The 27,404-nt window shown below is 37.1% G+C and overlaps 1 protein-coding gene across 12 annotated transcripts in view; it reads right to left on the bottom strand.

Annotated features, from left to right (window-relative positions):
- COPG2 (coat protein complex I subunit gamma 2) overlaps positions 1-27,404 on the bottom strand; it is a 185,166-nt gene that overhangs the window by 95,709 nt on the left and 62,053 nt on the right. For all 12 annotated transcript variants that reach the window (XR_015162144.1, XR_015162145.1, XM_086395614.1 and 9 more), the window contains 11 exons: positions 18,723-18,856; positions 17,909-17,976; positions 15,391-15,579; positions 9,718-9,813; positions 9,173-9,416; positions 6,912-6,987; positions 5,981-6,084; positions 5,363-5,488; positions 4,556-4,618; positions 3,757-3,896; positions 1,404-1,575 (listed from right to left, as the gene is read on the bottom strand). Coding sequence is in view for 10 of the 12 variants with exons in the window: in XM_086395614.1 (XP_086251740.1) it covers positions 1,404-1,575; positions 3,757-3,896; positions 4,556-4,618; positions 5,363-5,488; positions 5,981-6,084; positions 6,912-6,987; positions 9,173-9,416; positions 9,718-9,813; positions 15,391-15,579; positions 17,909-17,976; positions 18,723-18,856 (1,412 nt within the window). In the remaining 2 variants the exon portion in view is untranslated. The remainder of the gene's footprint in view (positions 1-1,403; positions 1,576-3,756; positions 3,897-4,555; positions 4,619-5,362; positions 5,489-5,980; positions 6,085-6,911; positions 6,988-9,172; positions 9,417-9,717; positions 9,814-15,390; positions 15,580-17,908; positions 17,977-18,722; positions 18,857-27,404) is intronic.

Genomic DNA, 27,404 nt, shown 5'->3' with positions numbered 1-27,404 from the left:
GAATAAGGTTAAATGAAACTAGCTACATAAGACTACAGCCAGCTTAATTACTGGGCTGGTGGACATTAGACAAATCTAACCAGAAGGAAACAGACCAGGAAAGAAAGTGAAGTTAAAAGGGAATGGAATAAGAGAAACCTCATAAAAAGGGGTAAAGGAGATAATTAAAGGTTAAAGTTGGATGGCCTAATGTTCAAAGGAGAAATAGTGGAGGCCAGATAGAAAGTGCCTTCCTACCCAGGGGGTTATGGATCCAGGGTGGCTGCAACTGCAGGTCCACCCAGGGCCAGAGGGAACAACCTGGGGTTCAGACCCAGCAATGGTGCCAACTTGAATCTACCTCGTGCTAGAGTTGAGTAGCCTGGTCTATCATCCAACACAGATGAGACTGGGCAGGCGCTCCCGGAACCAGTATCTAAAAAGGGAGTTGGGAGAGGGGCTAAAGGAAGACAGATTAAGCCCCAAATGTAACTGAATGATGACCAGGGATAACTATTTACTAGTACTTTTACGATTTCTTGTAACTCTGTAATTTTCCCAATATTTGTTAGCTATATGTTTTTTCCTGTATTAGTAGTAAAAATTGTTTTTTCCTGTACTAGTAATAAAAACTGTTCAAAATCTAAGTGCAATGTGTGTGCTTATTTCGGTACAAACTGGGTAACAGTTGTGAATACTCTGCAGCAAATATGGGAAGAAAACAACTCAGGTGGGAAAACGGAGAAAAGAAATCAAGTACTTGACATTCACAGGAGGTAGGTCATAATATCTCAGAATCCAAATCTGTAACCACTGTTGACGCTAGCAGTTGGCTCTCCTTCCAACGCGCGCTGCCCCCTCCCCCCAACCATGCTCCCAACCCAATCCCCAGGTGCACAACAGGTCAAGCGGATCACAGAGCCCTTTTCAACTGTGGATATACAAATGTTGGTTAAACCAGTCACTAGGCTGAGACATACTCTCAGACACTTGCCTTGTGTTATAGGACCCTTAAAAAAAAATATTTTACGATGCCATGGGTCTACTAACTAAAAAGCCCTGAGGCTGCCCTAAGAAACATCGGGGAGGCCCTGATCCTTCACAGGGGACGTCAGGTATGTGCACCCTCACTAGTGGTGATGCTGTTTCAACAGGAAGTCTCAGTTCTGTTTTGGGCTACCACTGTATACATTCAGTTTCTCTTTTAAGATTAAATGTCCAGCATATTTTACTCAGAAACTTGGTTATAAAATTAGTATTTCTGTAGCAGTAACTAACTTTATAAATTTACCGTTCATTATCACTACATTTATTAATCCCAGAAAAGAAACAAATTCTTGGACCCCAAGTATCTGTCCAGACACTTCAGAGTTCAAGTGGTAATGCACTCTTAATCACATCTCCTGTATTCTGTGTATTAGTACCTGCTATTGAGTCATCTTCGGGTAAACGAACCAGAGTATAGCATACTCCCGGTTGATTGTAAGGCAGGCTGGGGGCTGGGACACAACACAGCACTTCATAGGCCTCCGATGGCTCCACCTGCACTGTCACTTTCTCCAGGAGCTGGTCGTTGAGAGTATTGGTACAGTCAAACTGAAAAGTCATCAAATGGGAAAGTTATGAAAAAAAACGGTTTTCAAGTAAATTGTTTCTTCCTCCCCATAACCCCCGAGTCACTTCTGGAATCCATTAAACCTTCTCTCTCTAAACACCATGCATGTCTCCCCCTAAGATTTTTCTTGAGACAACAAGGATAAGCTTATTCTTGAGGTCTTTCTTGTTTATATTATTCACCAGTGTTTTCCTCTTTCCTGAGGTTGAGTTCTACCAAACAAGATGGTAGAAGTCTGACAGCTGGCTGAGAATCGAATTGAAATCCAAGTTTTTGGAACAACACACTTAATTTACCCTGATATTAAGTGATGATCATTTTTTCACAGGTTATACTTTATGCTGGCCAACTTTTTCAGACATTTCAGTTTTATGTCCTTTTAAGTTTAAATCATCAAAAGTTTCCCATCACACAAAGGCATCTCTCTAGCTATGGAGTTAGGAAAGAAAACCAGAAAAATGCTGGCAAGTTGGTTCTCTATAAAAGGAACCAGAATCAAAGACTAAAGGAGTTCAGTCACTCTTTGCAACCCATGAACCGTAGCACGCTAGTCCTCCCTGTCCTTCACCAACTCCTGGAGTTTACCCAAACTCATGTCCATTGAGTCGGTGATGCCATCCAACCATCTCATCCTCTGTCGTCCCCTTCTCCTCCTGCCTTCAATCTTTCCCAGCATCAGGGTCTTTTCCAATGAGTCAGTTCTTCGTATCAGGTGGCCAAAGTATTGGGGTTTCAGCTTTAACATCAGTCCTTCCAATGAATATTCAGGACTGATCTCCTTCAGGATGGACTGGCTGGATCTCCTTGCAGTCTAGGGGACTCTCAAGGGTCTTCTCCAACACCACAGTTCAAAAGCATCAATTCTTTGGCATTCAGCTTTCTTTATAGTCCAATTCTCACATCTATACATGACCACTGAAAAAACCATAGTCTTGACTAGACGGACCTTTGTTGGCAAAGTAATGTCTCTGCTTTTTAATATGCTGTCTAGGTTGATCATAACTTCCCTTCCAAGGAGCAAACATCTTTTAATTTCATGGCTGCAGTTATTTACTTAAATTAAATAAAATTTAATTTCACCATCTGCAGTGATTTTGGAGCCCAAAAATATAAAGTCAGCCACTGTTTCCCCATCTATTTGCCATGGAGTGATGGGACCAGATGCCATGATCTTAGTTTTCTGAATGTTGAGCTTTAAGCCAACTTTTTCACTCTCCTCTTTCACTTTCATCAAGAGGCTCTTTAGTTCTTTTTCACTTTGTGCCATAAGGTTGATGTCATCTGCATATCTGGGGTTATTGATATTTCTCCTGGCAATCTTGATTCCAGCTTGTGCTTCATCCAGCCCAGTGTTTCTCATGATGTACTCTGCATATAAGTTAAATAAGCAGGGTGACCATTTATAGCCTTGACATACTCCTTTTCCTATTTGGAACCAGTCTGTTGTTCCATGTCCAGTTCTAACTGTTGCTTCCTGACCTGCATACAGGTTTCTCAAGAGGCAGGTCAGGTGGTCTGGTATTCCCATATCTTTCAGAATTTTCCACAGTTTATTGTGATCCACAGAGTCAAAGGCTTTGGCACAGACAATAAAGCAGATGTTTTTCTGGAACTCTCTTGCTTTTTATGATCCCAGCGGATGTTGGCAGTTTGATCTCTGGTTCCTCTGCCTTTTCTAAAACCAGCTTGAACATCTGGAAGTTCATGGTTCACATATTGCTGAAGCCTGGCTTGGAGAATTTTGAGCATTACTTTGCTAGCGTGTGAGATGAGTGCAATTATGTGGTAGTTTGAGCATTCTTTGGCATTCATTGCCTTTCTTAGGTACTGGAATGAAAACTGACCTTTTCCAGTCCTGTGGCCACTGCTGAGGTTTCCAAATTTGCTGGTATATTGAGTGCAGCACTTTCACAGCATCATCTTTCAGGATTTGAAATAGCTCAACTGGAATTCCATCACCTCCACTAGCTTTGTTCATAGTGATGCTTTCTAAGGCCCACTTGACTTCACATTCCAGGATGTCTGGCTCTAGGTGAGTGATCACACCATCGTGATTAACTGGGTCATGAAGATCTTTTTTGTACAGTTCTTCTGTGTATTCTAAACTAAAGGAGAATTAATACTAAATCCCTTACCAGAGCCAGTTATGACACTTCTCTCACCTGGAACACAATGTGATTGGTAAACATGTGCTTGACACAACGAACAAAATATTCTGTCTCTGCTTCTGTAAGTTGAACAGGCTCAGAAGACTTGAACAAGGGTCCTAGATTCATAAACTCAGGAATGGCAGCCAGTTGCTCTATCAAGAAAAAAGGAAAGAAAAGAAGGAAGCAAAATAAGACAAGGGAAGATATTACTCTGGGTAGCTAAAATGTTTTAAGAATACTCAATTAATAATGTGTCCCCAAGCTTTAGTGAAGTAATCTTTTAAGTAAGAGTTTATACTGTTAATTGGGCTTCCCTGGTGGCTCAGCTGTGCTAAAGAATCTGCCTGCAATTTGGAAGACATGGGTTCAATCCCTGGGTTGGGATGATCCCCTGAAGAAGGGAAAGGCCATCCACTCCAGTATCCTGGCCTGGAAAATACCATGGACTGTATAGTCCAGGGGGTCGCAAAGAGTCAGACACAACTGAGCGACTCTCACTTCACTTCACAGTTAATTACTAAAAGCAAAAAATAAAAAAGAAACTCAATTCCTAATTTCATCTGATTTGAGTCCCATTAACCAAGATACAGGGTAAGAACAACATTCTCAGTAAGCTGACAACTGGAAATTGCCAACTCCCACAGATTCCAGTAGTCCTAACAACAGGAAGCTATGACAATAAATTATATTCAGTCATATAAAGATTTCCCATACTGAGAACTAATAAAATTGAATAAAAAGTGCGGGCCTTCATTATAGTTACAATGCCTAGGGAGCTGGGCTACTTCCTCTACACATCAAATCATCATACCTTGGAAAATGTCTTGCCTGGAAGGAGCCAGCTTCTCGGGCTTAGTGGACACCAGTGTGATTTCTACAGAGACAGGGATGAGCAGTTAAGTGAGCTTTCCCTCCCACTATCAAGTCAAACATGCATACAGGAGATGACGACAAAACTTGCAGCAGATATATAAGAGCTATTGCTAAATCATACCAGGAGGTTCTTTGTCACGCTTTTTGGAGAGACACTCAAAGTATATTTAGTGAACGTACTTCATGAAATAAAGCAAGTTCTAAAAATACAGAATTTGCTTTTATGGACCAGAATATTTTTAAAATTACTCTTAAAAGAAGGAACGGTTTATAAAAACAAATCTCGTTATTCAGATAGGAAAAACTACTTATGTAGTATCAACAACAACAAACTGAAAATGTTGAGGGCGTAAGATCTTTCATTTTTGGTTTGAACCACTATACGCTTTATCCATTTATTTTTTAAGCCTCCAAAAGAAAAATTAACTAAGAAGTTAATCAAGATCACAAAACAAAAATAGGAGGTGACAACACCACTACAGCTCTGAAACACTGACAACTAACTTCAAAAGCTCTAACACTCAGCATTAGAAGAATCTTTCATTCTATGTCACACTTCATATTCTTGCTTTCATGGGAAAATACGGAAAAAATTTTAAAACCCTAACTTTAAAAATATCATTCATCTTAGTTCTATAAGATTTAGAAGGAGTGACCATTAAAAGAATATTAGAAAAAATATGCCAACAGTGTATTTTATTGGTGTGAAACTATGAACAGTTTAAAAACAAAGTGTTCTCATTACCTGCTTTCTGTTCAAAGACAGGAGCCGTAGCAAGAGGAATAGATTTCATATCAAAGGGCTTTTCTGAAGGCTCCAGCGTGTACTGGTGTAAGGCTTTTTCCATCCCTGGTACAGAGACTGTTAGACCTATGAAATAGAAAACTCTCAGCACTAGAACTTCTTGCCAATCCTAGGACCCAGACAGGCCCAGATTTGTAATATTTATTTAAGCTTTCTAAATAAAACTATAACCACAGGTTTATAAGCTAAATTATTAAAGAATATAGGCACTTATAATTCCATCTGAGGAAGCACAGGAGCTGAGCATACATATTTGCAACAAAATGGAAGTATCTTCCAGAAAACAAAGCAACAGAGCCATGTGGAAACAAAGATAGCATAAGAAAAGGGAAAAAGGTAAACCCATCCAAGAGGGAGCTCAGAGAGAACCAGGAACAAGCAATATTCTTTGGACTTTTACATACTTTTAGGTTTCTCTAGAAATGGAAGTGCATTCTGAGACAGAAACCAAGCATTCTGCCTAGCGAAGCCAGCTCATATGCAAATCATGAGATATGCTTCCAAGACACCACTTGTAGAACAAAAGTATATTTGTCTCCATTCTTGGCTCTCACTGACCATTGAAGATATATGTAGCATTCAGAGCCATCTGCCTCTGCTGCAGCACATTCAGATAGAAGGTAGCTCTATCCCGTACCTCATCATCAGTATCCATCATACACCTGTCCAGGGGATACAGAATAGGCATGTCATAGCACTCTAAAAGATATCCAGAGCTTTACCACTATGCCTGACAGACACGATCCAGGCCATCTGATACTACCGTAATTCAAGAGCTCAACCACAGCCAACAGTGGCTCCTAAAATCTCCATACATCCTGGGTATTCTGAATTGGTAAAGAAATGGTATCATTATGAATCAGAAGCACTACATAAGTAGGCGTTAAAATGATGAAGAACACAGTAGATAAGATAGCAGTTTGGAGTCTGTTCTTTGATCTGCAACCACATGACCTTGGTAAAGATTTAGACTTCTACAAACTAAAAACTGGCAATATTAGACTTTCCAAGGATACTAAAAAGGATTCCAAACCCAGGCACTGATATTACTCAAATGGCAATTTGTTTTATTTAAACCAGCCAGCTTTTGGCTTATAATTTTTCTGCTTCAATTGCAAGATGTAATCACGGAGTGTTTGCTAAAGCAAGTCTTTTCCTCATCAACTAGGGAGTTAAGGAGACCATGAAAAGCTGGTATTTTCAACTCTACACAGTGAAGTTCTTTGAAGTTGGCCTCTGCTATACTAATTGAGGCACATGTATTTAAGTCACTTTCTCAAAATCATGCATGAGAAATTAGAAGTCAAATTTTGTATGCACTTAGCACACGCAAAATTACCAAAAGTACGGAAAACACCATTTGCCCCTGACTTACTCCATCAGTTCTACTCTTAGGCCCTATAGGCATTTGATATGGTACCATGAGGAATTATCTATTCAGTCACATGGCATTCTGTTGTTTTTTTTTTTTTTTAATTCTTTTAGTTACCTTTGTAGGAGTACTAGGATGCTTGGGAGAAGATTTTCATTCTGAGCCCCAAATTTTGCCAAAGCACTCACAGCAGCTATAATGGAGCATAAAATGAAACAACATGAATATTGACTTCACAGAGATAAGCAATAATTATTAAGAAAAAAATTAGAGAAGTTTCCCCATGTTCGGTTGAAATAAACTCTGTTTAATCGTGAACTTCTTGTTCTTATTTCCTTGATCCATTGAAGCATAAATAGAAATAGAAAGTGGGTCCAAGAGAGCTCTGAATAAGAAAACTCTCTATGCATTGAGGATAAAGGATCATATGTATTTTTTATATGAGCTATTCTTCAGTCTGACTCCTTACAAGGAGCCTGGTGGATTACAGCCCATGGGGTCGCAAAAGAGTGGGACACAACTTAGTGACTAAAGAACAAAACAAACCTCAAACAACCAGCCCCACACATAGGGGAAAAACACCCAAAACTCTATTATTAAAATTCACTGTATCAACAAAGATTTATTCCTTACTTAACTTTTGTCAGGAGTTGTGCTAAGTGCTGAAGGTATAAAGATAAAAGATGTAGCCCCTGACCTCAAGGAGTTGTAGTTTAGTGGGAAAGACAGGTGTAAATAGATAGTTACAACATATTAAATCCATAGTAGAACCATATCCTGGATACTATATGAGCAGAGAAAGGAACATTAAGTCAAAAATGGAGAAGACAGACAAAGAGCTCACACTTACTACCTGCACTAAAGCTTGCAGAACAAGTAGAATTAGCCAGAGGAAAAGGCAGGAAAAGAGTATTTGAGGGAAAGAGAAGTAAAAAGTAGCAAGGCCCTCAGGACAGAGAATGAAGTGTGGAATGATTCTGGGACTGGATGCAGCTGAGTAAGGCTGAAGCACCGGACCTGCACTGGAGAGCAGGAGGAGACAAGTGAGAGATTAGACACAAAACAAAAATAGGTTCCAGTGTAGCCTCAAAATTATTATTAACAGGAGTTAAATGCAGGATGAATCTGTGTATCTGCAGCAGGGTGTGCTACACTAAATTTGTGAGCAGATTTTGTATGCAACGTCCATTCTGGTAGCAGAGTGGAGAATATACTGGATGTGGGTGAGCGTACAAGCAGCTGGACTAACCAGACATCTGAAATGGATGGGAGCCTAGCAAAGCCCTCAGAAAAACTGAGAATAAAAGAGAATGAAGAAATACATATTGAGGGGACAGAACGGACAGAACTTTGCCAGAAGGTAGATGAGAGTTAAAAAACAATGGAATAAGGTTCTAGTCTTGCAACTGAGTGGACAGTATAGATAAGGATTTCTTTTGGGATAGTTTGAATTTCAAGGTGAATTTGAAGTGCCTGGGACAGCTAAACATACAAGTTCAGGAGAGAGACATGACTACAATGCCACAGCATATCAGCAGAACTCTGAAAATGATCACAAGAATGTGGATGTTGAGAAGACAACCCCCTAAAGAAAACTAACATTTTAAGGAATGGAAGAGAAGCTCTGTAAAGAAGACTGAGGAATGGTAGAAAGATGCAGGCTATTTGTGGAAACCAAGGGAAGAGAGTTTCATGAAGTATTTAGTCAACAGCCCATCAGATTGACTGAGGTGAATAAGGATAAGAACATTAAAGTGTCTAACTTGATTTTCTAGCTAGCTTTTAAGGATTTAAAAAAAAAAATTGCTTCAGAAGATTTTTAAGGGAGAGAGCAAGATTATAGGGAACTGAATAGAAAATGGAAAGTAAGTTCAGAGAGGCAGCTGGTAATGGCTGCTTCAAGGTTCTGTAACAGGAAATATGGTCAGTACCTAGTGAGAGACAATGAATCAAATGAAGGCCTGTAGTTTTAACAGGAGAGATTTGGACCAGTTCACATGCTAAGGAAAAGGAACAATTAGAGAGAAGGAAGTAAAAAAATTCCTAAGATCTGTTCAAAAAGCCACTTACAAGCTACAGTGGGAGACAAATTTCAAAGACATTCATACTTGAGGCCTTAGCTGAAAAAAAGGATGACACCATCAAAGTCTTCTGTCAATTTGAAGGTCAAGGGTTATTTGTCTCTGATACAAGGCTGAAATCAGGATAGAAATTGGAATACAAAGAGAAAGCTGTATATCTGAGGCCTAAGTATGCTCCAAGATCCCACCACCAAACAGACATTGCAATGTCATTTTCCAATTTCATTACCACCCCCTTGAGTTAAGTATTTCCCAAGATTACCAGTTATGCTCATCATCAGTGCTCCAATTACTCACCAGCTCTGACGGCCTCATTCTCCAGGACAACCCTATTAAAAATAAAGCGGATATACTTGGAGGGGACAGGTGTCCTGGGGCCCTCTTTGCCCAACAAGTGTAGGATCTTTGTAGCCAGAACAGTGTGTTCACAGTCCTCGATGAATTCACAGAGGTGGGCTAGACCTGCCTCTTTACTTTCAGGGTTCTCTTCTACAATGTGGATTATGCAGTCCACGATGGCCCGCTTATATTCAAAGCCTCCCTGGCAAAAGAAGAAAAACTGCCATTCACTCTGAGGGCACTTTTTGGAAAAATTATTTTACTCCAAGGCTTATGATGTAACATTCAAATTTCATTTCCCTTCCCTTCTGAAAGAAACAAAAATGTTTTTTCCCTCCAAGTGGGAAAGTCAAAAGCAAGAATATGTTTAGCAATAAAACAGAAGCTAGAATTGAGAATATTATTTGATAGGCATGCTGAGATGATAAGGAAAGCCGCTTTAAACACTAGGGTATAAGAACTGAAGCGAGCAACTTCCCACAATTACAAAGCAGTCCACCTACATCGTCTCGGAGCATGTTGGAGAGGAAAGTCATCATGACGCTGTGCTTTCGAGGGTATTTCTGGCAGAGAGCACTAATTGCCTGTACAACCACGACCTGTAGAAAAACAAACAAAAAGGACATGCCCCTTGTATAATGGCTGTACAGCTACCACCTAGAGAAAAACATAGAAAGGGCGTTCGTCTTCAGAACTTTAACTACTTAAGCATACATTCCCTCTTATTTACCACAAGCCAAGAAGGCACCATAATTAACTAAAATGACAATAATGGTTCTTTGTGAAAGAAAGTCAAAGAGGAAAGGAAAATAGAAAGAAGAGTAAAAGTGAGGTGCATTCAAGAGATCCCTCCCTTTGCTCCAAAGCAAAATAAGCTTCGAGCATATTTTAAAATTTTACATTTAAAATTTTCACATAAAAATTTTAAAGTGAACAGTAAAGATAAAAAAAAACTTAAACAGACTGCTTTCCAGAGAAGAAACAAAGAAAGTCACCAAGGAACTACTTCACAAAATGGTTTCTAGGAAATTTTTACCACAATTTTAAAGACCAGTGTCAAGAAGTAAAAAGGATGTGAGACTTTTATTCTACTTGCAAACTGTATAGACTACCATAATTTCATGGATTCTGGAAGAGAACACAAGGATCCCGAATGAGAGATGAAAGACAGTTATTTACTCACAGCAAAAGCAGTAGCGAGTGTATCGGCATTTGGGGCTCAGTTTTCTGAGCCCCAGTACCCACAGGATGAGGCAAAAAGGACCAGATAACACTTGAGCCCACAGTAGGCAGCATTACAGGAGAATCTGAGATATGGAACTTGAATATTTGACAGTGGGCAGTAAGCATGCCAGTCATTTATTCAGAAGGGAAACATCATCTTTATTACACTTGGCAATAAGCATGTTTGCTTTTTGCTCTATAGGGAGGACTGACTGTCTCTTCTAGGGCTATATGGAAATCTGCCCTTAACTACTTAAGGGAGATGCTTACATCTTTTGAGATTGGAAGAAACTTTGTACTATACAAAGGGAACAAAACTGATAAAGTAGGAAACAAAGGGCAGTTAGTGTGTAATTTGCTGGGTGTGCAGAAATGCAAGAAATGTATGGAGACTGGAGAATAACCAGACAGTCCCAAATCTATGTATGTTGTTTCAGAGCATAGAATATGAAGGGAAATAACTACAATTGTTATGAAGCAATGACATATAAACCTAATAAAGACAGTATATGTGCTAAAAGAAAAATTATAGATGGAAATCATTTGTGAATATTGATACAAAAATTCCAAGTGATAATTGGCTAACAGACTCCAATCCTACAGTAAGAAAATAATATCCCATGATGAAATGGAATGTATACCAAGCATGCAAGAATGGTTTGACATTAGAAAATTAAAATAATTCATCAATATTAATGAGTCTAAGAAGAAGAAGAATATGACAGAATATAACTACATCCACAGATGCTGAAAAGCCTTTGATAAAATCCAACACTTATTTCTAATAAAAATTCTTTTTTTTCTTTATTTTTGGCTGTGCTGGGTCTTTGTTGTGGCACACGGGCTCTTCATTGCTGTGTGTGGGCTTCCTCTAGGTGTGGCAAGTGTGGGCTAGTTGCAGTGAGCAGGCTTCTTGTGGCGGTGGCTTCTCTTACTGCAAAGCACAGGCTCTAGAATACATGGGCATCAGTATTTTTGGTACATGGGCTTAGCTGTTCCGTGGCACATGGGATCTTAGTTCCTGGACCAGGGAACTGGATGTCCCCTGCATTGGCAGGTGGATTCTTAACCACTGGACCAGGAAAGTCCCTTAAAAATTCTTTAAAACATAAGATAGGAATGGACGGAAACTTTCATGTTACGCACACACACACACACATACTCCCTCAATCCTGTTGGCAGCATATTACTTAACAGAGAACCCCAAGAGTCATTTGCTTTAAGATCAGAAACTAGAAAACGGTGCTACTATCTTGACTATTATTTGACATTATTCTGGCACTAATTAGCCAATGTGAGTAGACAGGAGAAAACAATTGAGGAATAAAAATTAGAAAATAAAAGACAAAATCATCTTTATTTATAGATGATATAACAAAATAATGTGGAAAACTTCAGAGAATTGATGATAAAACTAACTCAATAAAATAATTCAGCAAGGTAGCAGGTTGTAAAGTTAACATGCAAAAATAATACTACTCATACACATGAATAATAACTACTTTAGAAGATATAATGAATAAAAGAAGATTTATAATAGAAACAACAATAAAGTACATAAGAAAATAATTTTTAAAACATTCAAATCTAATAGAAAAATACCATAAAATATTCATGAAAGGCACAAAAGTAGATTTAAATTTTAAAATATCCTTTGTTCTTGGTTAGGATATCTCAACATTATTATTTATTCTCCCCTAAGAAAACTTATAAATTTAATGTGATCTCAATAAAAATGCCAATAAGATTTTTTAAACGAAGCCACTAGATGAGCTAATACTAAAGTTCAAAAGAAATATAAGCATGTAAAAACAGCTAAGGAAAATAAAGAGCTATGAGAGGAGACTCAGTTCAGTTCAGTCACTCAGTCGTGTCCGACTCTTTGCAACCCTATGAACTGCAGCACACCAGGCCTCCCTGTCCATCACCAACTCCCGGAGTTCACTCAAACTCACGTCCATCGAGTCGGTGATGCCATCCAGCCATCTCATCCTCTGTCGTCCCCTTCTCCTCCTGCCCCCAATCCCTCCCAGAATCAGGGTCTTTTCCAATAAGTCAACTCTTCGCATGAGGTAGCCAAAGTACTGGAGTTTCAGCTTTAGCATCATTCCTTCCAAAGAAATCCCAGGACTGATCTTCTTTAGAATGGACTGGTTGGATCTCCTTGCAGTCCAAGGGACTCTCAAGAGTCTTCTCCAACACCACAGTTCAAAAGCATCAATTCTTCAGTGCTCAGCTTTCTTCACAGTCCAACTCTCACATCCATACATGACTACTGGAAAAACCATAGCCTTGTCTAGACGGACCTTTGTTGGCAAAGTAATGTCTCTGCTTTTGAATATGCTATCTAGGTTGGTCATAACTTTCCTTCCAAGGAGTAAGTGTCTTTTAATTTCATGGCTGCAATCACCATCTGCAGTTATTTTGGAGCCCCAAAAAATAAAGTCTGACACTGTTTCCACTGTTTCCCCACTTAGTTTTCTGAATGTTGAGCTTTAAGCCAACTTTTTCACTCTCCTCTTTCACTTTCATCAAGAGAGAAGACTAATAGATATTAAAACATCCTTACAAATTTTTTAAATATTTAATACAAATTTTTAAAATATTTAGTTAAAATATTTAATACAAATATTTAAAACAGTGTGTGGTACTAATGTATGAATAGATAAAGAGAACAACAGAATAGAACAGAAAACCTCCAAACAGACACAAGTATTAATACATATGGAACTTTAGTATATGGTAAAAGTGATATCTCAGATACAGGGCAAAGACAGCCCTTTAAATAAAATTGGGGGGTGGTGGACAACTGGATAGTCATTGGAAAACTGTAAGATCCATTTCTCACATGTATACCTGTGATGGATTCATTTTGATATTTGGCAAAACTAATACAATTATGTAAAGTTTAAAAATAAAATAAAATTAAAAAAAAAAACCTAATAGATCATATATTTAATATGAAATTATACATATACTAGAAGAAAACATGGGTGAATTCTTCCCCCTCTCCACGGGTGAATTGTTATTACTCAAAAGCCCAATGCAGTAAAAGAAAAGATTAACAAATTTGCATAAAAATTAAAAACTTGTGCATGACCAAAGTATCATAAGAAAAATCAAAGGACAAATGACAAATTGGGATAAAACATCATAACACATTTCACAGTTAAAGAACCAATATCCCTAATATACAAAAAACTTTAATAAAGGAAACAAAAGACCAAAAACCCTACAGAAAATTAGAAAAAGACATGAGCAGACAATATTCAAAAAGAAATTAAATGATCTTTAAAAATATGAAAGGATGTTTACGTTCCCTCATAATAAGAGAAATTCAAGTTAAAACTACACTGAGATACCCTTTCTAGTCCATCTGGTTGGAAAAACTTCAAAATACAATATATGTACTCTACTGGTGAGGGTATGGGGAAACAGGCTGGTAGAATTTAACATTCTCTAAAACTACATACTTATCTACTCTTCAGCCTAGCATATGAACTTCTAGAAATTTACCCTCAGGACACACCACCAAATTTCAAGAAAACATAGATATAAGGTTGTCCACTGCAGCATTATCTGTAATCACAGAATACTGCAAAGTATCCAAACGTTCACACATAGGAGATGCATTCAATAAACTACAGTACAAAAGGAACTTCATAACCTCCCAGTTTCCCAAAGATTCAAAATGTCTACTTGAATACACAGGCTAAGTTGGTTTTTTAAAAGTAGGTAAATACGAGAAGAGAGTAAATAGGGTCAGTTATACCTCTTGACTGAGAATTAAATAAAAATGAAGGAATAAAATCTTTTAACTTTAATTCATCTAACTAAAATTTATTGCTACTTTGATTTTCTTTGACACATTCTCACCAGTTCTACTCAACACTGTATTGGAAGTCCTAGCCATTTTAATAAGACAAGGAAAAAAAGGAAAGGTACTTGAATTGGAAATGAAGTATCTATTCACAATAACATGATTATTTACATAAAACAATCCTAAGGGATGTATATAACTACTAGAACTAATAAGGGAACTCAAAAAAAAGGGAACTTAGCAAGAATATTGAGTTATGGGAAAGTTAAAAAAAAAGTATTATTAATATAATAGTAGTAGAAACAATGAAATAGAAATGTTAATAAAATGGATTTTTAAAAGCATAAAATATTTAGATATTAACTTAACAAAAGATGTGCAATACCTCTAGAGTAAATGCTATGAAACATTGCTCAGATAAATTAAAGAAGACCTAAATAAAGGGAGCGATTTGCCATATTCATGAACTGAAGAATAATTATTAAGCTGTTAGCTTTCCCCAAATTGATTATAGATTTAACACAACTCCAATCATAATCCTAGAAGGCTTTGTTTTACAGAAATTATAATCTGATTGTAAATTTTATATGGAAAGCAAAGGAATAAAATATTACAAAAAATGAAAAAGTTGGTAGACCACACATTTAAGAGGTACCATGAAGCTACATTAATTGATATAGTCTGATACTGGCATAGGACCAACAAATAGTTCCACAGAATGTGATAAGCATCCCAGAAACATACCTGCAATTATATGTGTATCTGCTTTTTAGACAAAGATGTCAAGCACTCCAGTGGGGAAAGAGAAATGTTTTAAATTATGCTGGAATAACTGGAAATCACAATGGAAAAAAACCTGAACTTACACACAAATATTAATTCAAGTTGGATCACAGACCAAAATGTAAAAGCTAAAACTGTAAAACATTCACAATAAAACATGGCAAAGTATCTTGAAGACTTAGAAAAACGTTTTTGAGGACACAGAAAGCAATAACTGGGAAAGAAAAAAATTAATAAATTAGATTTAATGAAACTTAAAACTTTTGTTCATCAAAAGACACTATTAAGAACAGAAATGTTACGGTAAGCCAGAGACTGGGAGAAAACATGGTCATATTTAAACTCCTACCTTGAACTCATCTGAGATTTCAGACACAAAGGATGATATCTGCTTCATGAGCCTGTCCACACTGCTCTCACTTCCTGTTTTGAGAAGCGTAGTAATGGCCAGGGTAGCAATGCTTCTGTTTGAGTCCGTGATCAAGTTTTCTAGGTCCAGATTGCAGGCAGTAACAGCAGAGGGGTGCTTCATTGCCACCTTGTCGAAGGGCAAGAAAAAAATTAAGCAAACTGCTACTAACAAAGACCAGAATTTTAAAAAATAAAAGGAAAATATGAATTTTATTTAATGTAAATGGCTTTTAAAAATCTAAATGAAACAGCATAAGTTAAAAAATAAGTATTTCAAGATGAATGCTTCGGATTAATAAAGTATGCTATATTATTTGATAAATGATTAACTGCTAGTTATAGTACTGCATAGAACTTTATCTTCACAGGTTTCTATAACTTTTATAACAATATCATAGTCTGTCTTTTACTACAGTTGGACTGTTTCTCCTCGTAGTACATGTGTTCATAGTTATCTATTCTACTAGATGTTAGGATCTCTGAGAGTAGGAACTAGAATGATAAACATTGCTCAAACATATTTAAACTTAGTATCACTTACAACACTTGTGGTATTTAAGCAAGCAAACTCCAGCCAAATTGGATTGGACATGGCCACTAAAACATGTCTGTCATTGACCTGATTCTTTGCTTTTATTGATGATGTTCACCTCTCTGCCTAACCCAGTACTGGTATAGAATCCTTTACAATACAATGCTAAAATTTTGAAAACTCAGCAAAGTACTGGCATCAAAATTCACTTCACAGCATAACATGACCCAAACTAATGTAAGACTAACCTAGATAGCATATTCAAAAGCAGAGACATTACTTTGCCAACAAAGGTACGTCTAGTCAAGGCTATGGTTTTTCCAGCAGTCATGTATGGATGTGAGAGTTGGACTGTGAAGAAGGCTGAGTGCCGAAGAATTGATGCTTTTGAACTGTGGTGTTGGAGAAGACTCTTGAGAGTCCCTTGGACTGCAAGGAGATCCAACCAGTCCATTCTAAAGAAGATCAGTCCTGGGTGTTCTTTGGAAGGAATGATGCTAAAGCTGAAACTCCAGTACTTTGGCCACCTCATGCAAAGAGTTGACTCATTGGAAAAGACTCTGATTCTGGGAGGGATTGGGGGCAGGAGGAGAAGGGGATGACAGAGGATGAGATGGCTGGATGGCATCACCAACTCGATGGACGTGAGTTTGAGTGAACTCCGGGAGTTGGTGATGGACAGGGAGGCCTGGCGTGCTGCAGTTCATGGGGTCGCAAAGAGTCGGACACGACTGAGCGACTGAACTGAACTGAAGTATTAATTTATTCCAGTTAGTGAGGACAGTCATATATATAAAGCAGAAATATTAATGTGTCTGTGTCTAATTGCTCCAGGCACAAAGGGGTTAGTTAGTATTAATTTAAGAGATGGCATGATATTACCTCTCTAAAATTCAAAAATTGGTGAGTTCTCAGATACATTTGGCTGCAAGATTATAGATGAAGAAATGTACACCTATATCAACTCTTCAAAATACAATTCATATTGTTCTATAAAAGCTTCTTCGTTGGCTGCTCTAATTTCTCTCTTCTCCAACTGTTCATACAATTAATTTATAATCTACTGTAATCTAGTGTAATAATGTATGTAACTACATTAGATCAGTCTTCTATAATATTAAACTTTCATTTAAAATTTTTATAGTTATTTAATTCATTCTGTGCTTTGCACTGTATCCTCCAGATTTACACTGTCCAATATGGTAGCCAATAACCACACATGACTACTAAGCATTTGAAATATGACTATTCCAAATTGAGGTATGCTGTAAATACAAAATAAACTAAATATCAAAGACTTAGTATGAAAAGCTAGAAGGTAAAAATGTATCAATACACAATCAGTATAAAATTATATTTTTTAAACATGATGGTAAATAAGATGTATTATTAAAATCAATCTCATCATAAAAAAACTTAATGTGGCTACAATAAAATGTAAAATTACACAAGTGACTTATGTAAGTGTTTCTACTGGATAGTGTTGCTATAGACCAGTCTTGTCCAAGAGAACTTTCTGCAGTGATGGAAATATTTTATATATGCAGTGTCTAATATGATAGTCAATAACAACACATGGGTATTGAGCACATGATGTGTGACTACAATGACTGAGGAACTGAATTTTTAAATTTTTATTTAATTATAATTAACTTAAATGGAAACAGCCACTTATGGCTAATGTCTGTCATATTGGATAGTATGGCTCTTGAATGTAAAATGCTTAAAGTCAGAAATGAATTATAATCCTTAATTGAATAATACTACCTATGGCCACATGTAAGGCCACAAATGCAAGTGAGGTGCTACGAAGTGAAGCCCATAAATCATATCTACTAACTTTGGACAGAAAGCCAAATGCTTCAATTTAATGTTTCTGAATCAAACACTGATACAAAACAATAGTTAGAAAAAGAACCCCTACCTTGTTCAAGGTCCTCACAGCTGCATATCTCAAAGCTGGCTTAGGAGAACTACAGAAAAGCTGAAGAACTAGGAAAGAAAAAGGGTCACTGTTAATATAGCTCATTTCAACATTTAGCATATTTCTGAAAATATAGCACATGAAGAATCATATTAAAAATACACATAAGGAAATTAGATCATAGCATCAAAAATTCACATTAAAATATACCATCAAAACTAGAAAAAGTACTTTTTGTTGAGTTATAAAAACTTTAAATATAGGAAACAAAGTTTATTCTTTTTCCTAAAAAATTAATATACCCATTAATATCTGAACTTAAAGAATAGGAATATTTATAGTTATAAGAGAAAATGGGCTTTTTAAACATGAAAGAAAACTTAATTTACTTGTTTTTTACTTTTTTCTAAGTAAAATCTTAAATGTTCTGAATATTAGGAAATAACTTCAGAAAGAGAAGTATAGTCACCCTTCCACATCTGCTGGGACCCCTGGCAGATACCCAAATCTGGGGATGCTAAAGAACCTTATAGAAAATCGTGTAGTACATTCAGCCCTTGGTATCTGCAGGTCCCACATCTAAGGATTCAATCAACCATGAATCAATCTGGTTGAATCAACAGGATGTAGAACCAAGGATATGAAAGTACAACTATAATTAAAGTACCAAAATAAATAATCTGCATATCAGAATGGAAAGGCTATATATATATATATACAGAGCTAAGGTTCAAAAATACCTATTCTGCAGACTTATGGAACTTAAAAAAAATAAGACTATAAACTAAAGCCAGTTATCAAATATACAACCAACCTGAAACAGCAGGTGCCAACTCCCTTGCAGTACAGTTAGGAAGATGGATGATAGCTGAAGCAGCTTCATAAATGACCATTTCATGTTTATTTCGCAAGCAGCTCTCAATGAAATCAAAGACTGGACTTTCATGGCTAACAGTAAATAGACATGGGGCATAATTAGACATCATAAAGAACAGAGGCAATGTGCACAGTGGTTAAAAGCACAGACAGAATGAGAAGCACTTTGGAAATATGAACGAAGGACCTCTAAAAATCCACCACTCCATAAAACCAATGAGAATACTAGTGTAAATTTCAAAATCAACTTTTTCAGCACTTTAGAAAATAGCCAAAGGCTTGCAACAATCCTAGAAATATTTATTCAAGATGAATTGCTGGATTTTCATGAGACCAGTAAGCTTTCTGGTATTTTGTTTGCTATCTGTGCTCAGTCACTTCAGTCGTGGCCAACTCTTTGCCACCCTATGGACCGCAGCCTGCCAGGCTCCTCTGTCCATGCAATTCTCCAGGCAAGAATACTGGAGTGGGTAGTCATGTCCTCCTCCAGGGGATCTTCCCAAACCAGGGATTGAATCTGCATCTCTTATGTCTTGCATCTCTTATGCATTGGCAGGACAGTTCTTTACCACTAGCGCCACCTGGGAGGCCCTTGTATTCTGGTATTTTAACTTGCTCTACTTCATGCCCTCTTCCCAGCTTCATGGTAGCCTTGAAAAGCAGGGCCTCAGAACCATACTAGCTCTGAAAGCCAGCAGCCCAATAGCCACTGAATGGGGCAGATGAATCTGGAGCACCATCAAAAGCCCTGTCCCTAGACCACAGTCACAACTTGACCTGATGCTCCCTAAAATAGCCCCATTCATGAAGCTAACCTTTTTTTTTTTTTTTCCCCTAGTGGGGGAACATGCCACACAGTATTGGGATCTCAGTTCACCAAACAGGGACTGAACCCATGTCATCTGTAGTAGTAGCATGGAGTCCTAACCACTCGACTGCCAAGGAACTCCCCAAAGCTAATTTTTATCTCATCTCACTCAGATGTCATTCAGTGAGGGAGGTCCTATCCCCAGGAGATCTGTCTCCCCAAAATCAGCAGCAGTTGTTGAACACTGCAGTGCCGTAGGCAGTGACTCTAGTTGGGGCAAACAAGAAACTGGCCCAAAAAACATTAAAAAGAAAATGTAAGAAATGAGACACCCGCTTCTGACATACTCCTAGGATCTAGAAGGCTGTGCACATACCCAGGAAATTCTGAGAGAGCTTGAGCCTCTCACTCATACTTGACTTTGAGTTTCTGCACAATTAGGAAGGGAAGGCTAAGACAGAGTTATGAACTGCCAGATCATAGAAGGCATGCTCCAACACACAAAGTGCCCACTGATAAAAAGATGGGAGATATGTTGGTCGAAAGCATTAAAAAAAATAATCTGTGAAATTATTATCCTAACACTCAGTTAATCAAGTAGAGACTTCAGTAGGGATAAAGAATGACAGAGAGTAAGGACCGCAGAATTACTTCTGGAAAGTCACTAAACAACAACAACAAGCAAACCCCAAGGACGGAGAAGGGGGAAGTAAGATTGCCAGTTACCACAGTATATTAAATATCCAGTTTTTGACAAAAATGTTATGACACACACAAAGAAATAGTGAGATATGGCCCATATATACAGGAAAAAAGCAGTAGAAATTACTCAAGGGAGCCCAGATGTTGGATTTACTAGGCAAAAACCCTAAGTCAACTAATATAAATATGTTCAAAGAAGCAAAGGAAACCATATCTAAAGAATTAAAAGGAATTTAACAACTACAGGCATGACAGTCATGCTTCACCCAAAGGAGATTATCAAAAAAGAAAAAAAAAAGGCGCCAAATAGAAACTCTGGATTTAGAACAGTGTATAACTAGAATAAAAAATTCAAATCTGCTTGGATAAAAAAATAAGAACCTACAACATACTGCCTATAAGACATTCACTTTAGGATGAAAGACACACACAGACTGAAAGTGAGGCATGAAAAAAGATTTCATGCAAATGGAAACAACAGGAAAGTAGGGGTTGGTTAGTTAGTTTAGTCGCTCAGTCGTGTCCGACTCTTTGCGCCCCATGAACTGCAGCACGCCAGGCCTCCCTGTCTATCACCAACTCCCGGAGTTCACTCAGACTCACGTCCATCGAGTTGGTGATGCCATCCAGCCATCTCATCCTCTCGTCCCCTTCTCCTCCTGCCCCCAATCCCTCCCAGCATCAGAGTCTTTTCCAATGAGTCAACTCTTTGCATGAGGTGGCCAAAGTACAGGAGTTTCAGCTTTAGCATCATTCCTTCCAAAGAAATCCCAGGGCTGATCTTCTTCAGAATGGACTGGTTGGATCTCCTTGCAGTCCAAGGGACTCTCAAGAGTCTTCTCCAACACCACAGTTCAAAAGCATCAAAAGTAGGGGTAGCAATATTCATATCAGACAAAATGGACTTTAAAACAAACTCTATAAAGGAAGACAAAGGAGGACACTATAAAATGGTGAAGGGATTAATACAACAGACATAAAGGGAGAAATTAACAGGAATACAGTAAGAGCAGGAGACTTTACCATCCCACTGACATCAATTAACAGATTTTTCAAGACAGAAAAGTAATAAGGCAAGAGAGATCCTAAATGGCACAAGAGAATGGATGTACTTAATTGATATCTACAGGATATTTCATCCCCCTTCAAAAAAGAAAAAACAAAGAAATACACACTCTTTTCAAGTGGTCATGGAACATTCTCTAGGATAGACTATATACTAGAACAGAAAACAAGTCTCAACTTATTTAAGACAACATAAATTATTTGAAGCATCTTTTCTGCCCACAACAGGATGAAACTAGAAATCAACCACAGAAAGAAAGATGGGGAAAAAAGAACAATTACATGAAGACTAAACAGCATCCTACTAGAAAAACCAGTAAGTCAACGAGGAAATCAGAAAATATTTCAAGACAAATGATAGTGAAAAACACAACCTTACAAAAATCTACAGGATGCAGCAAAAGTAGTTCAAAGAGGGAAATTCATGATACAGGCCTTTCTCAAGAAATAAGTAAAACCTCAAATAATCTACCCTACCACCTAAAAGAACTTGGGGAAAAAAGAATAAACAAAACCCAAAGTCATCAGAAGGAAGGAAATAATAAAGATTAGAGAGGAAATAAATAAAACAGAGATCAAAACAATAATAGAAAATATCGATTAAACCAAGAGCCGGTTTTTTGAAAAGACAAACAAAATAAATAAGCCTCTAGCCAAGATGACCAAGAAAAAGAGAGGATCCAAATAAACAAAATAAGAAATGAGCAATAACAACCAATATCACAGATATGCAAAAAAAACATAAGAAAATACTATGAACAAACCAACAGTTTGAACAACCAAGATGAAATAGGTTTTAGAAACACACAGTCAGCCAAAATTGAATCAAGAAGAAACATAATTTGAACAGACCAATCATTAGAAGTGAAATCAAATCTGTAATAAAAAAACAAACCAAAAAACTCCCTGCAAAAAAAAGTCCAGAACTGGATGGCTTCACTGGGGAATTCTACCAAACATACAAAGAGGAATTTATCTATCCTTCTCAAATTATTCCAAAAGATTTAAGAGGAGGGAACATTCCCAAAGTCATTCTATGATGATTCACCCTCATATCAAAAACAAACAAAAACACTACAAAAAAGAAAATTACAAGCCAACATCTTTGACAAATAAAGATGGAAAAATCCTCAATAAAATTTAAGCAACCCAATAATACATATAAAAGAGCATATACCATAGTCAAGTTGGATTCATTCCAGAGTCACAAAGATGGTTCAACACATGCAAATCAATGTGATATACCACATCAACAAAGAAAAAGACAAAAACCACATGATCATCTCAACAGAAGTAAAAAAGGCATTTGATAAAATTCAGCATCAATCCACGATAAAAACTCTCACTAAAGTGGGTAGAGAGGGGATACATTTCAACATAATAAAAATCATTTATGACAAACCCACAGCCAACATAATACTCAACAGTGAAAAGCTGAAAGTCTTCCTGCTAAATTCTAAAACAAGATAAGGATGCCCACTCTCACCACTGCTATTCAACATAATATTGGAAATCCTAGCCACAGCAATCAAACAAGAAAAAGAAAAAGTAACCAAATTTGAAAGAGGTAAAACTGTCATTCTATGCAGATGACATGATATTCTATATAAAAAACCCTAAAGACTCCACACAAAAACCATTAGAATAAATGAATTCATCAAGGTAGCAGAGTACAAGATTAATACACAGAAAACTGCTGCATTTCTTTACAGTAACAATGAAATACCAGAAAGTTAAAAAAAATTTGTTTAAAATCACATTAAAGAAAGAAACACCTGGGAATAAACCTAACCCAGGAGGTAAAAGAACTATGTGCTGATAACTCTGAACACTGACAAAGAAAACTGAAGATGACCCACAGAATCGGAAAGATATTCCATACTGTTGGACTGGAAAGATTAATATTATTAAAATGACCATACTACCCAAAGCAATCTACAGATTTAAGGCAATCTCTATCAAATTCTCCATGACATTTTTCACAGAACTAGAATAAGAATCCTAAAATTTATAAGGCACCACAAAAGGTCCAGAATTGGCAAAGCAATTCTGAAAAAAAAGAACAAAGTTGGAGGTATAATCTTCCCAGACCTCAGACAATACTACAAAGCTACAGTAATCAAAATAGTATGGGGTCTGCATAAAAACAGACATACAGATCAAGAGAACAGAATAGAGAGAACAGAAATAAACCCATACAATTAATCTTCAGCAAAGGAGGCAAGAATATACAATGGAGAAAAGACAGTCTCTTCAGCAAGTGGTGCTGGGACAGCTGGACAGCTACATGTAAATCAATGAAATCAGAACACTCTTTCACACAACATACAAAAATAAACTCAAAATGGTTTAAAATGGTTTAAAGACACATAAGAATACCATAAAGCTCCCAGAAGATAAGAAAACATTCTCTGACATGTAGCGTAGCAATATTTTCTTAGACCTGTCTCCCAAGGTAAAAGAAATAAAAGCAAAAACAAACAAATGGGACCTAATCAAACTTAACAGATTCTGCACAGCAAAGAAGCCCACAAAATGAAAAGACAACCTATGGGGGTCTTCCCTGGCTGTCCAGTGGTTAAGAATATACCTTCCAATGCAGGAGACACAGGTTCAAACTCTGGTCAGGGAACTAAGAACCCACATGCCACAGGACAACTAAGCCTACAATGCCACAGCTAGAGAGCCCATGGACCACAACTAGAGAGCCCATGCACTGAAATGAAGACCCAGCACAGTCCAAAAAAAGAAAAGCTATTAAAACAAACAAAAGGACAACTTACAGAATGTGAGAAAATATTTGCATACAATGTGACTGACAACAGGTTAATTTCCAAAATACACAAAGAGCTCATACAACTCAATATCAAAAAAATAGAAAAATTTAAAAATGGACATAAGACCTAAATAAACATTTCTCTAAAGAAAACATACAGATGAACAACATGCATATGAAAAGATGGTCAAAATCAGTAATTAGAGAAATGCAAATAAAAATCACAGTGAGGGGGACTTCCCTGGTGGTCCAGTGGTTTTAAGAATCCACCCTGCCCTGCAGAGGATGCAGGCTTGATCCTGGTTAGGGAACTAAGATCCCACATGCCTTTCAGGGCAACTAAGCTTATGCACTGCAGCTACTGAGCCTGTGCACTCCAGAGCCTGAGCACCACAGCTAGAGAGCCCATGTGCTGCAACTACTGAGCCTGTGCACTCCAGAGCCCACGTGCCCCAACTTGAGAGCCTGCAGACCACAACTAGACGGTCCTTGCACCGCAACGAAACATCTCACATGACACAACATAGATCCCATGTGCTGCAACTAAGACTGGATGTGACCAAATAAATATTTTTATTAAAAAAACACAATGAGGTATCGACTTACACCAAAGATCTACACAGACACACCACAGTCAAAGTGCGAAAGGCGTTAAGACAGAAGAATGACAGAAGCAAGATAAAAGCTACTCAACACCTTGCAGAGTTGCGGTACAATATAATTATTGGCTTTTCATCTTAAACAATGGAATAGAGAATCCATATTCAAAGTGCTGAAATTAAAAAAAATCAGAATGGCTATCATCAAGAAGTCTATAAATAGTAAGTGCTGGAGAGAATGTGGAGAAAAGGGAACCCTCTAACACTGTTGGTGAGAATGTAAACTGGTGCAATCTCTAGGGAAAACAGTACGGAGGATCCTTAAGAACTAAAAATAGAGCTACCAATTGATTCAGCAATCTTACTTTTGGGCACACAACCAGAAAAGACAAAAACTCTAACTTGAAAAGACACATGCAGCCCAGTGTTCACAGCAGCACAATACAACAACCAAAACACGGGAGCAACCTGAATGTTCAACAACAGATGACGGATAAAGAATGCGTATATATACATACATATATATTAATACACACACACAATGGACTACACACACACACACACACAATGAACTATATAACTCAGCCATAAAAAAAGAATGAATAATGTTGCTGTACACCTGAAACTAACACAGTATTGTAAATCAACAATACTCAATTTAAAAAAAAGAGTCCAGAAACAATTTTTAAAAAATTAAAACCTGCACTCCAACAGCTGATTTGTACCAACAGTAGAAAAAGTAAACTTGAAGACAGGTTAAACTGAGATAATCCAGCTAAGGAAAATAAAGAATGAAGGAACAAAAAACAAACAAACAAACAAAAAAAAAACAGAGCCTTAGAAACCTGTGGAATATGATCACGTGTATCAACATTTTCATGATAGAAATGCCAGAAGGAAAGGGGAGAGACAAAGGAGCAAAAGGAATATCCTGAGAAATAATTACCAAAAACACCCAATATTTGTTTAAAATATTAATGTACACACTTGAGAAGCTCAACAAATCCCAAGTAGGAAAAATACAAAAAGATCTACACACAGACACACAACAGTCAAAGTGCCAAAGACATAAGACAAAATAAGGACAGCAGCAAGATAAAAGCTACTCATCACACTGTAGAGAAGAGCTACAATATAATTATTGGCTTTTCACCTTAAACAATGGAATAGAAAATCCATATTCAAAGTGCTGAAGTAAAAAAATAAAAATTCTCTATCCAGCAGAACTATGATCTAAAAATGAAGATTAAAAAAGGACATTCTCAGATAAATCATGCCTAAGACAATGCATTGCTAACATACCTGATGTTATAAAAAATACTAAATGAAGTCTGTTAAACTGAAAGACTGACTCCAAACAATGACATGAATAATCAAGGAGATATAAAGAGCACTAGAAATGATAAATATGTGAGTTAATATAAATGATTCTGTAAATTTTTTTTAATTTGTCTTAACTAAAGGACATAAAATTGTATAAAACAATTGTAACAGTGTAGTTGGATTTATAATGTATATACAAGCAATATACATGACAATAATAGCAAATAGGAGCAAGGAGAGAACAGAACTACACTGGAGCAAAGATTCTATATCTTACCAAAATTAAATTAGCCCTAATCTGAAGTAGATTGTGGAAAATTAAAATGCATATTTTAATTCCAAGAGAAACAACTTTTAAAAAAGTAAAAATACTGACAGAGGAATTAAAGTATACTGAAAATGTTAACACAAAAGAAGGAAAAGAAGAAGAGAGGAACAGAAAAGGAGACTTCTATAGAACAAACAGCAAAATAGCAAAGCTTAAATACAATCATATCAATAATTATATTAAATGTGAATGGTCTAAACATTCCAACAAGACAAAGATTGCCAGATATGATGAAAAGAAGCAGACTCAAACTATGTGTTGCTTACAAGAGACATGCATCAGGTTCAAAGACACAAATGAGATGAAAGTAAAATGATGGGAAACGATATGCTATGCAAACTAATCATACAAGATCGAGGGTGGCTATATTAAAATTAGACAAGCAGAATTTAAGAAAAAATATTACAAGAGATAAAAAGAGGTATTTCATAATGAGAAACTGCTCATTACAGTAGATTGATAAAACAATGATAAACATATACAAACTTAACAACAGAGCCTCAAAATATATGAAGCAAAGCTTAACACAAAAGGAGAAATATATCACTTAACAATAGCTAGAGATGTCTAGGAGAAGGCAATGGCACCCCACTCCAGTACTCTTGCCTGGAAAATCCCATGGGTGGAGGAGCCTGGTAGGCTGCAGTCCATGGGGTCGCTAGGAGTCGGATACAACTGAGCGACTTCACTTTATTTTTTCACTTTCATGCACTGGAGAAGGAAATGGCAACCCACTCCAGTGTTCTTGCCTGGAGAATCCCAGGGACGGTGGAGCCTGGTGGGGGGCCGTCTATGGGGTCGCACAGAGTTGGACACGACTGAAGTGACTTAGCAGCAGCAGCAGCAGCAGCAGAGATGTCTAAACCTACCTGATAGTTGATAGAACACCTAGATAAAATCATTAAGGATATAAAAGACTTGAACAATTTAATCACTCAACTCAACCCACAACATTCAACCCAGTGACTGTAATATATACATTCTTTTCAAGTGCATATGGACAGTTCTCAAAGACTTTA

The sequence above is a fragment of the Bos grunniens genome, chromosome 4, assembly GCF_055505025.1.
Source record: "Bos grunniens cultivar Pamir isolate PY7600 chromosome 4, Bosgru_T2T1.0, whole genome shotgun sequence".
In the NCBI taxonomy this organism is placed as follows: Eukaryota; Metazoa; Chordata; class Mammalia; order Artiodactyla; family Bovidae; genus Bos; species Bos grunniens.
This window is presented reverse-complemented; position numbering and strand designations above follow the sequence as displayed.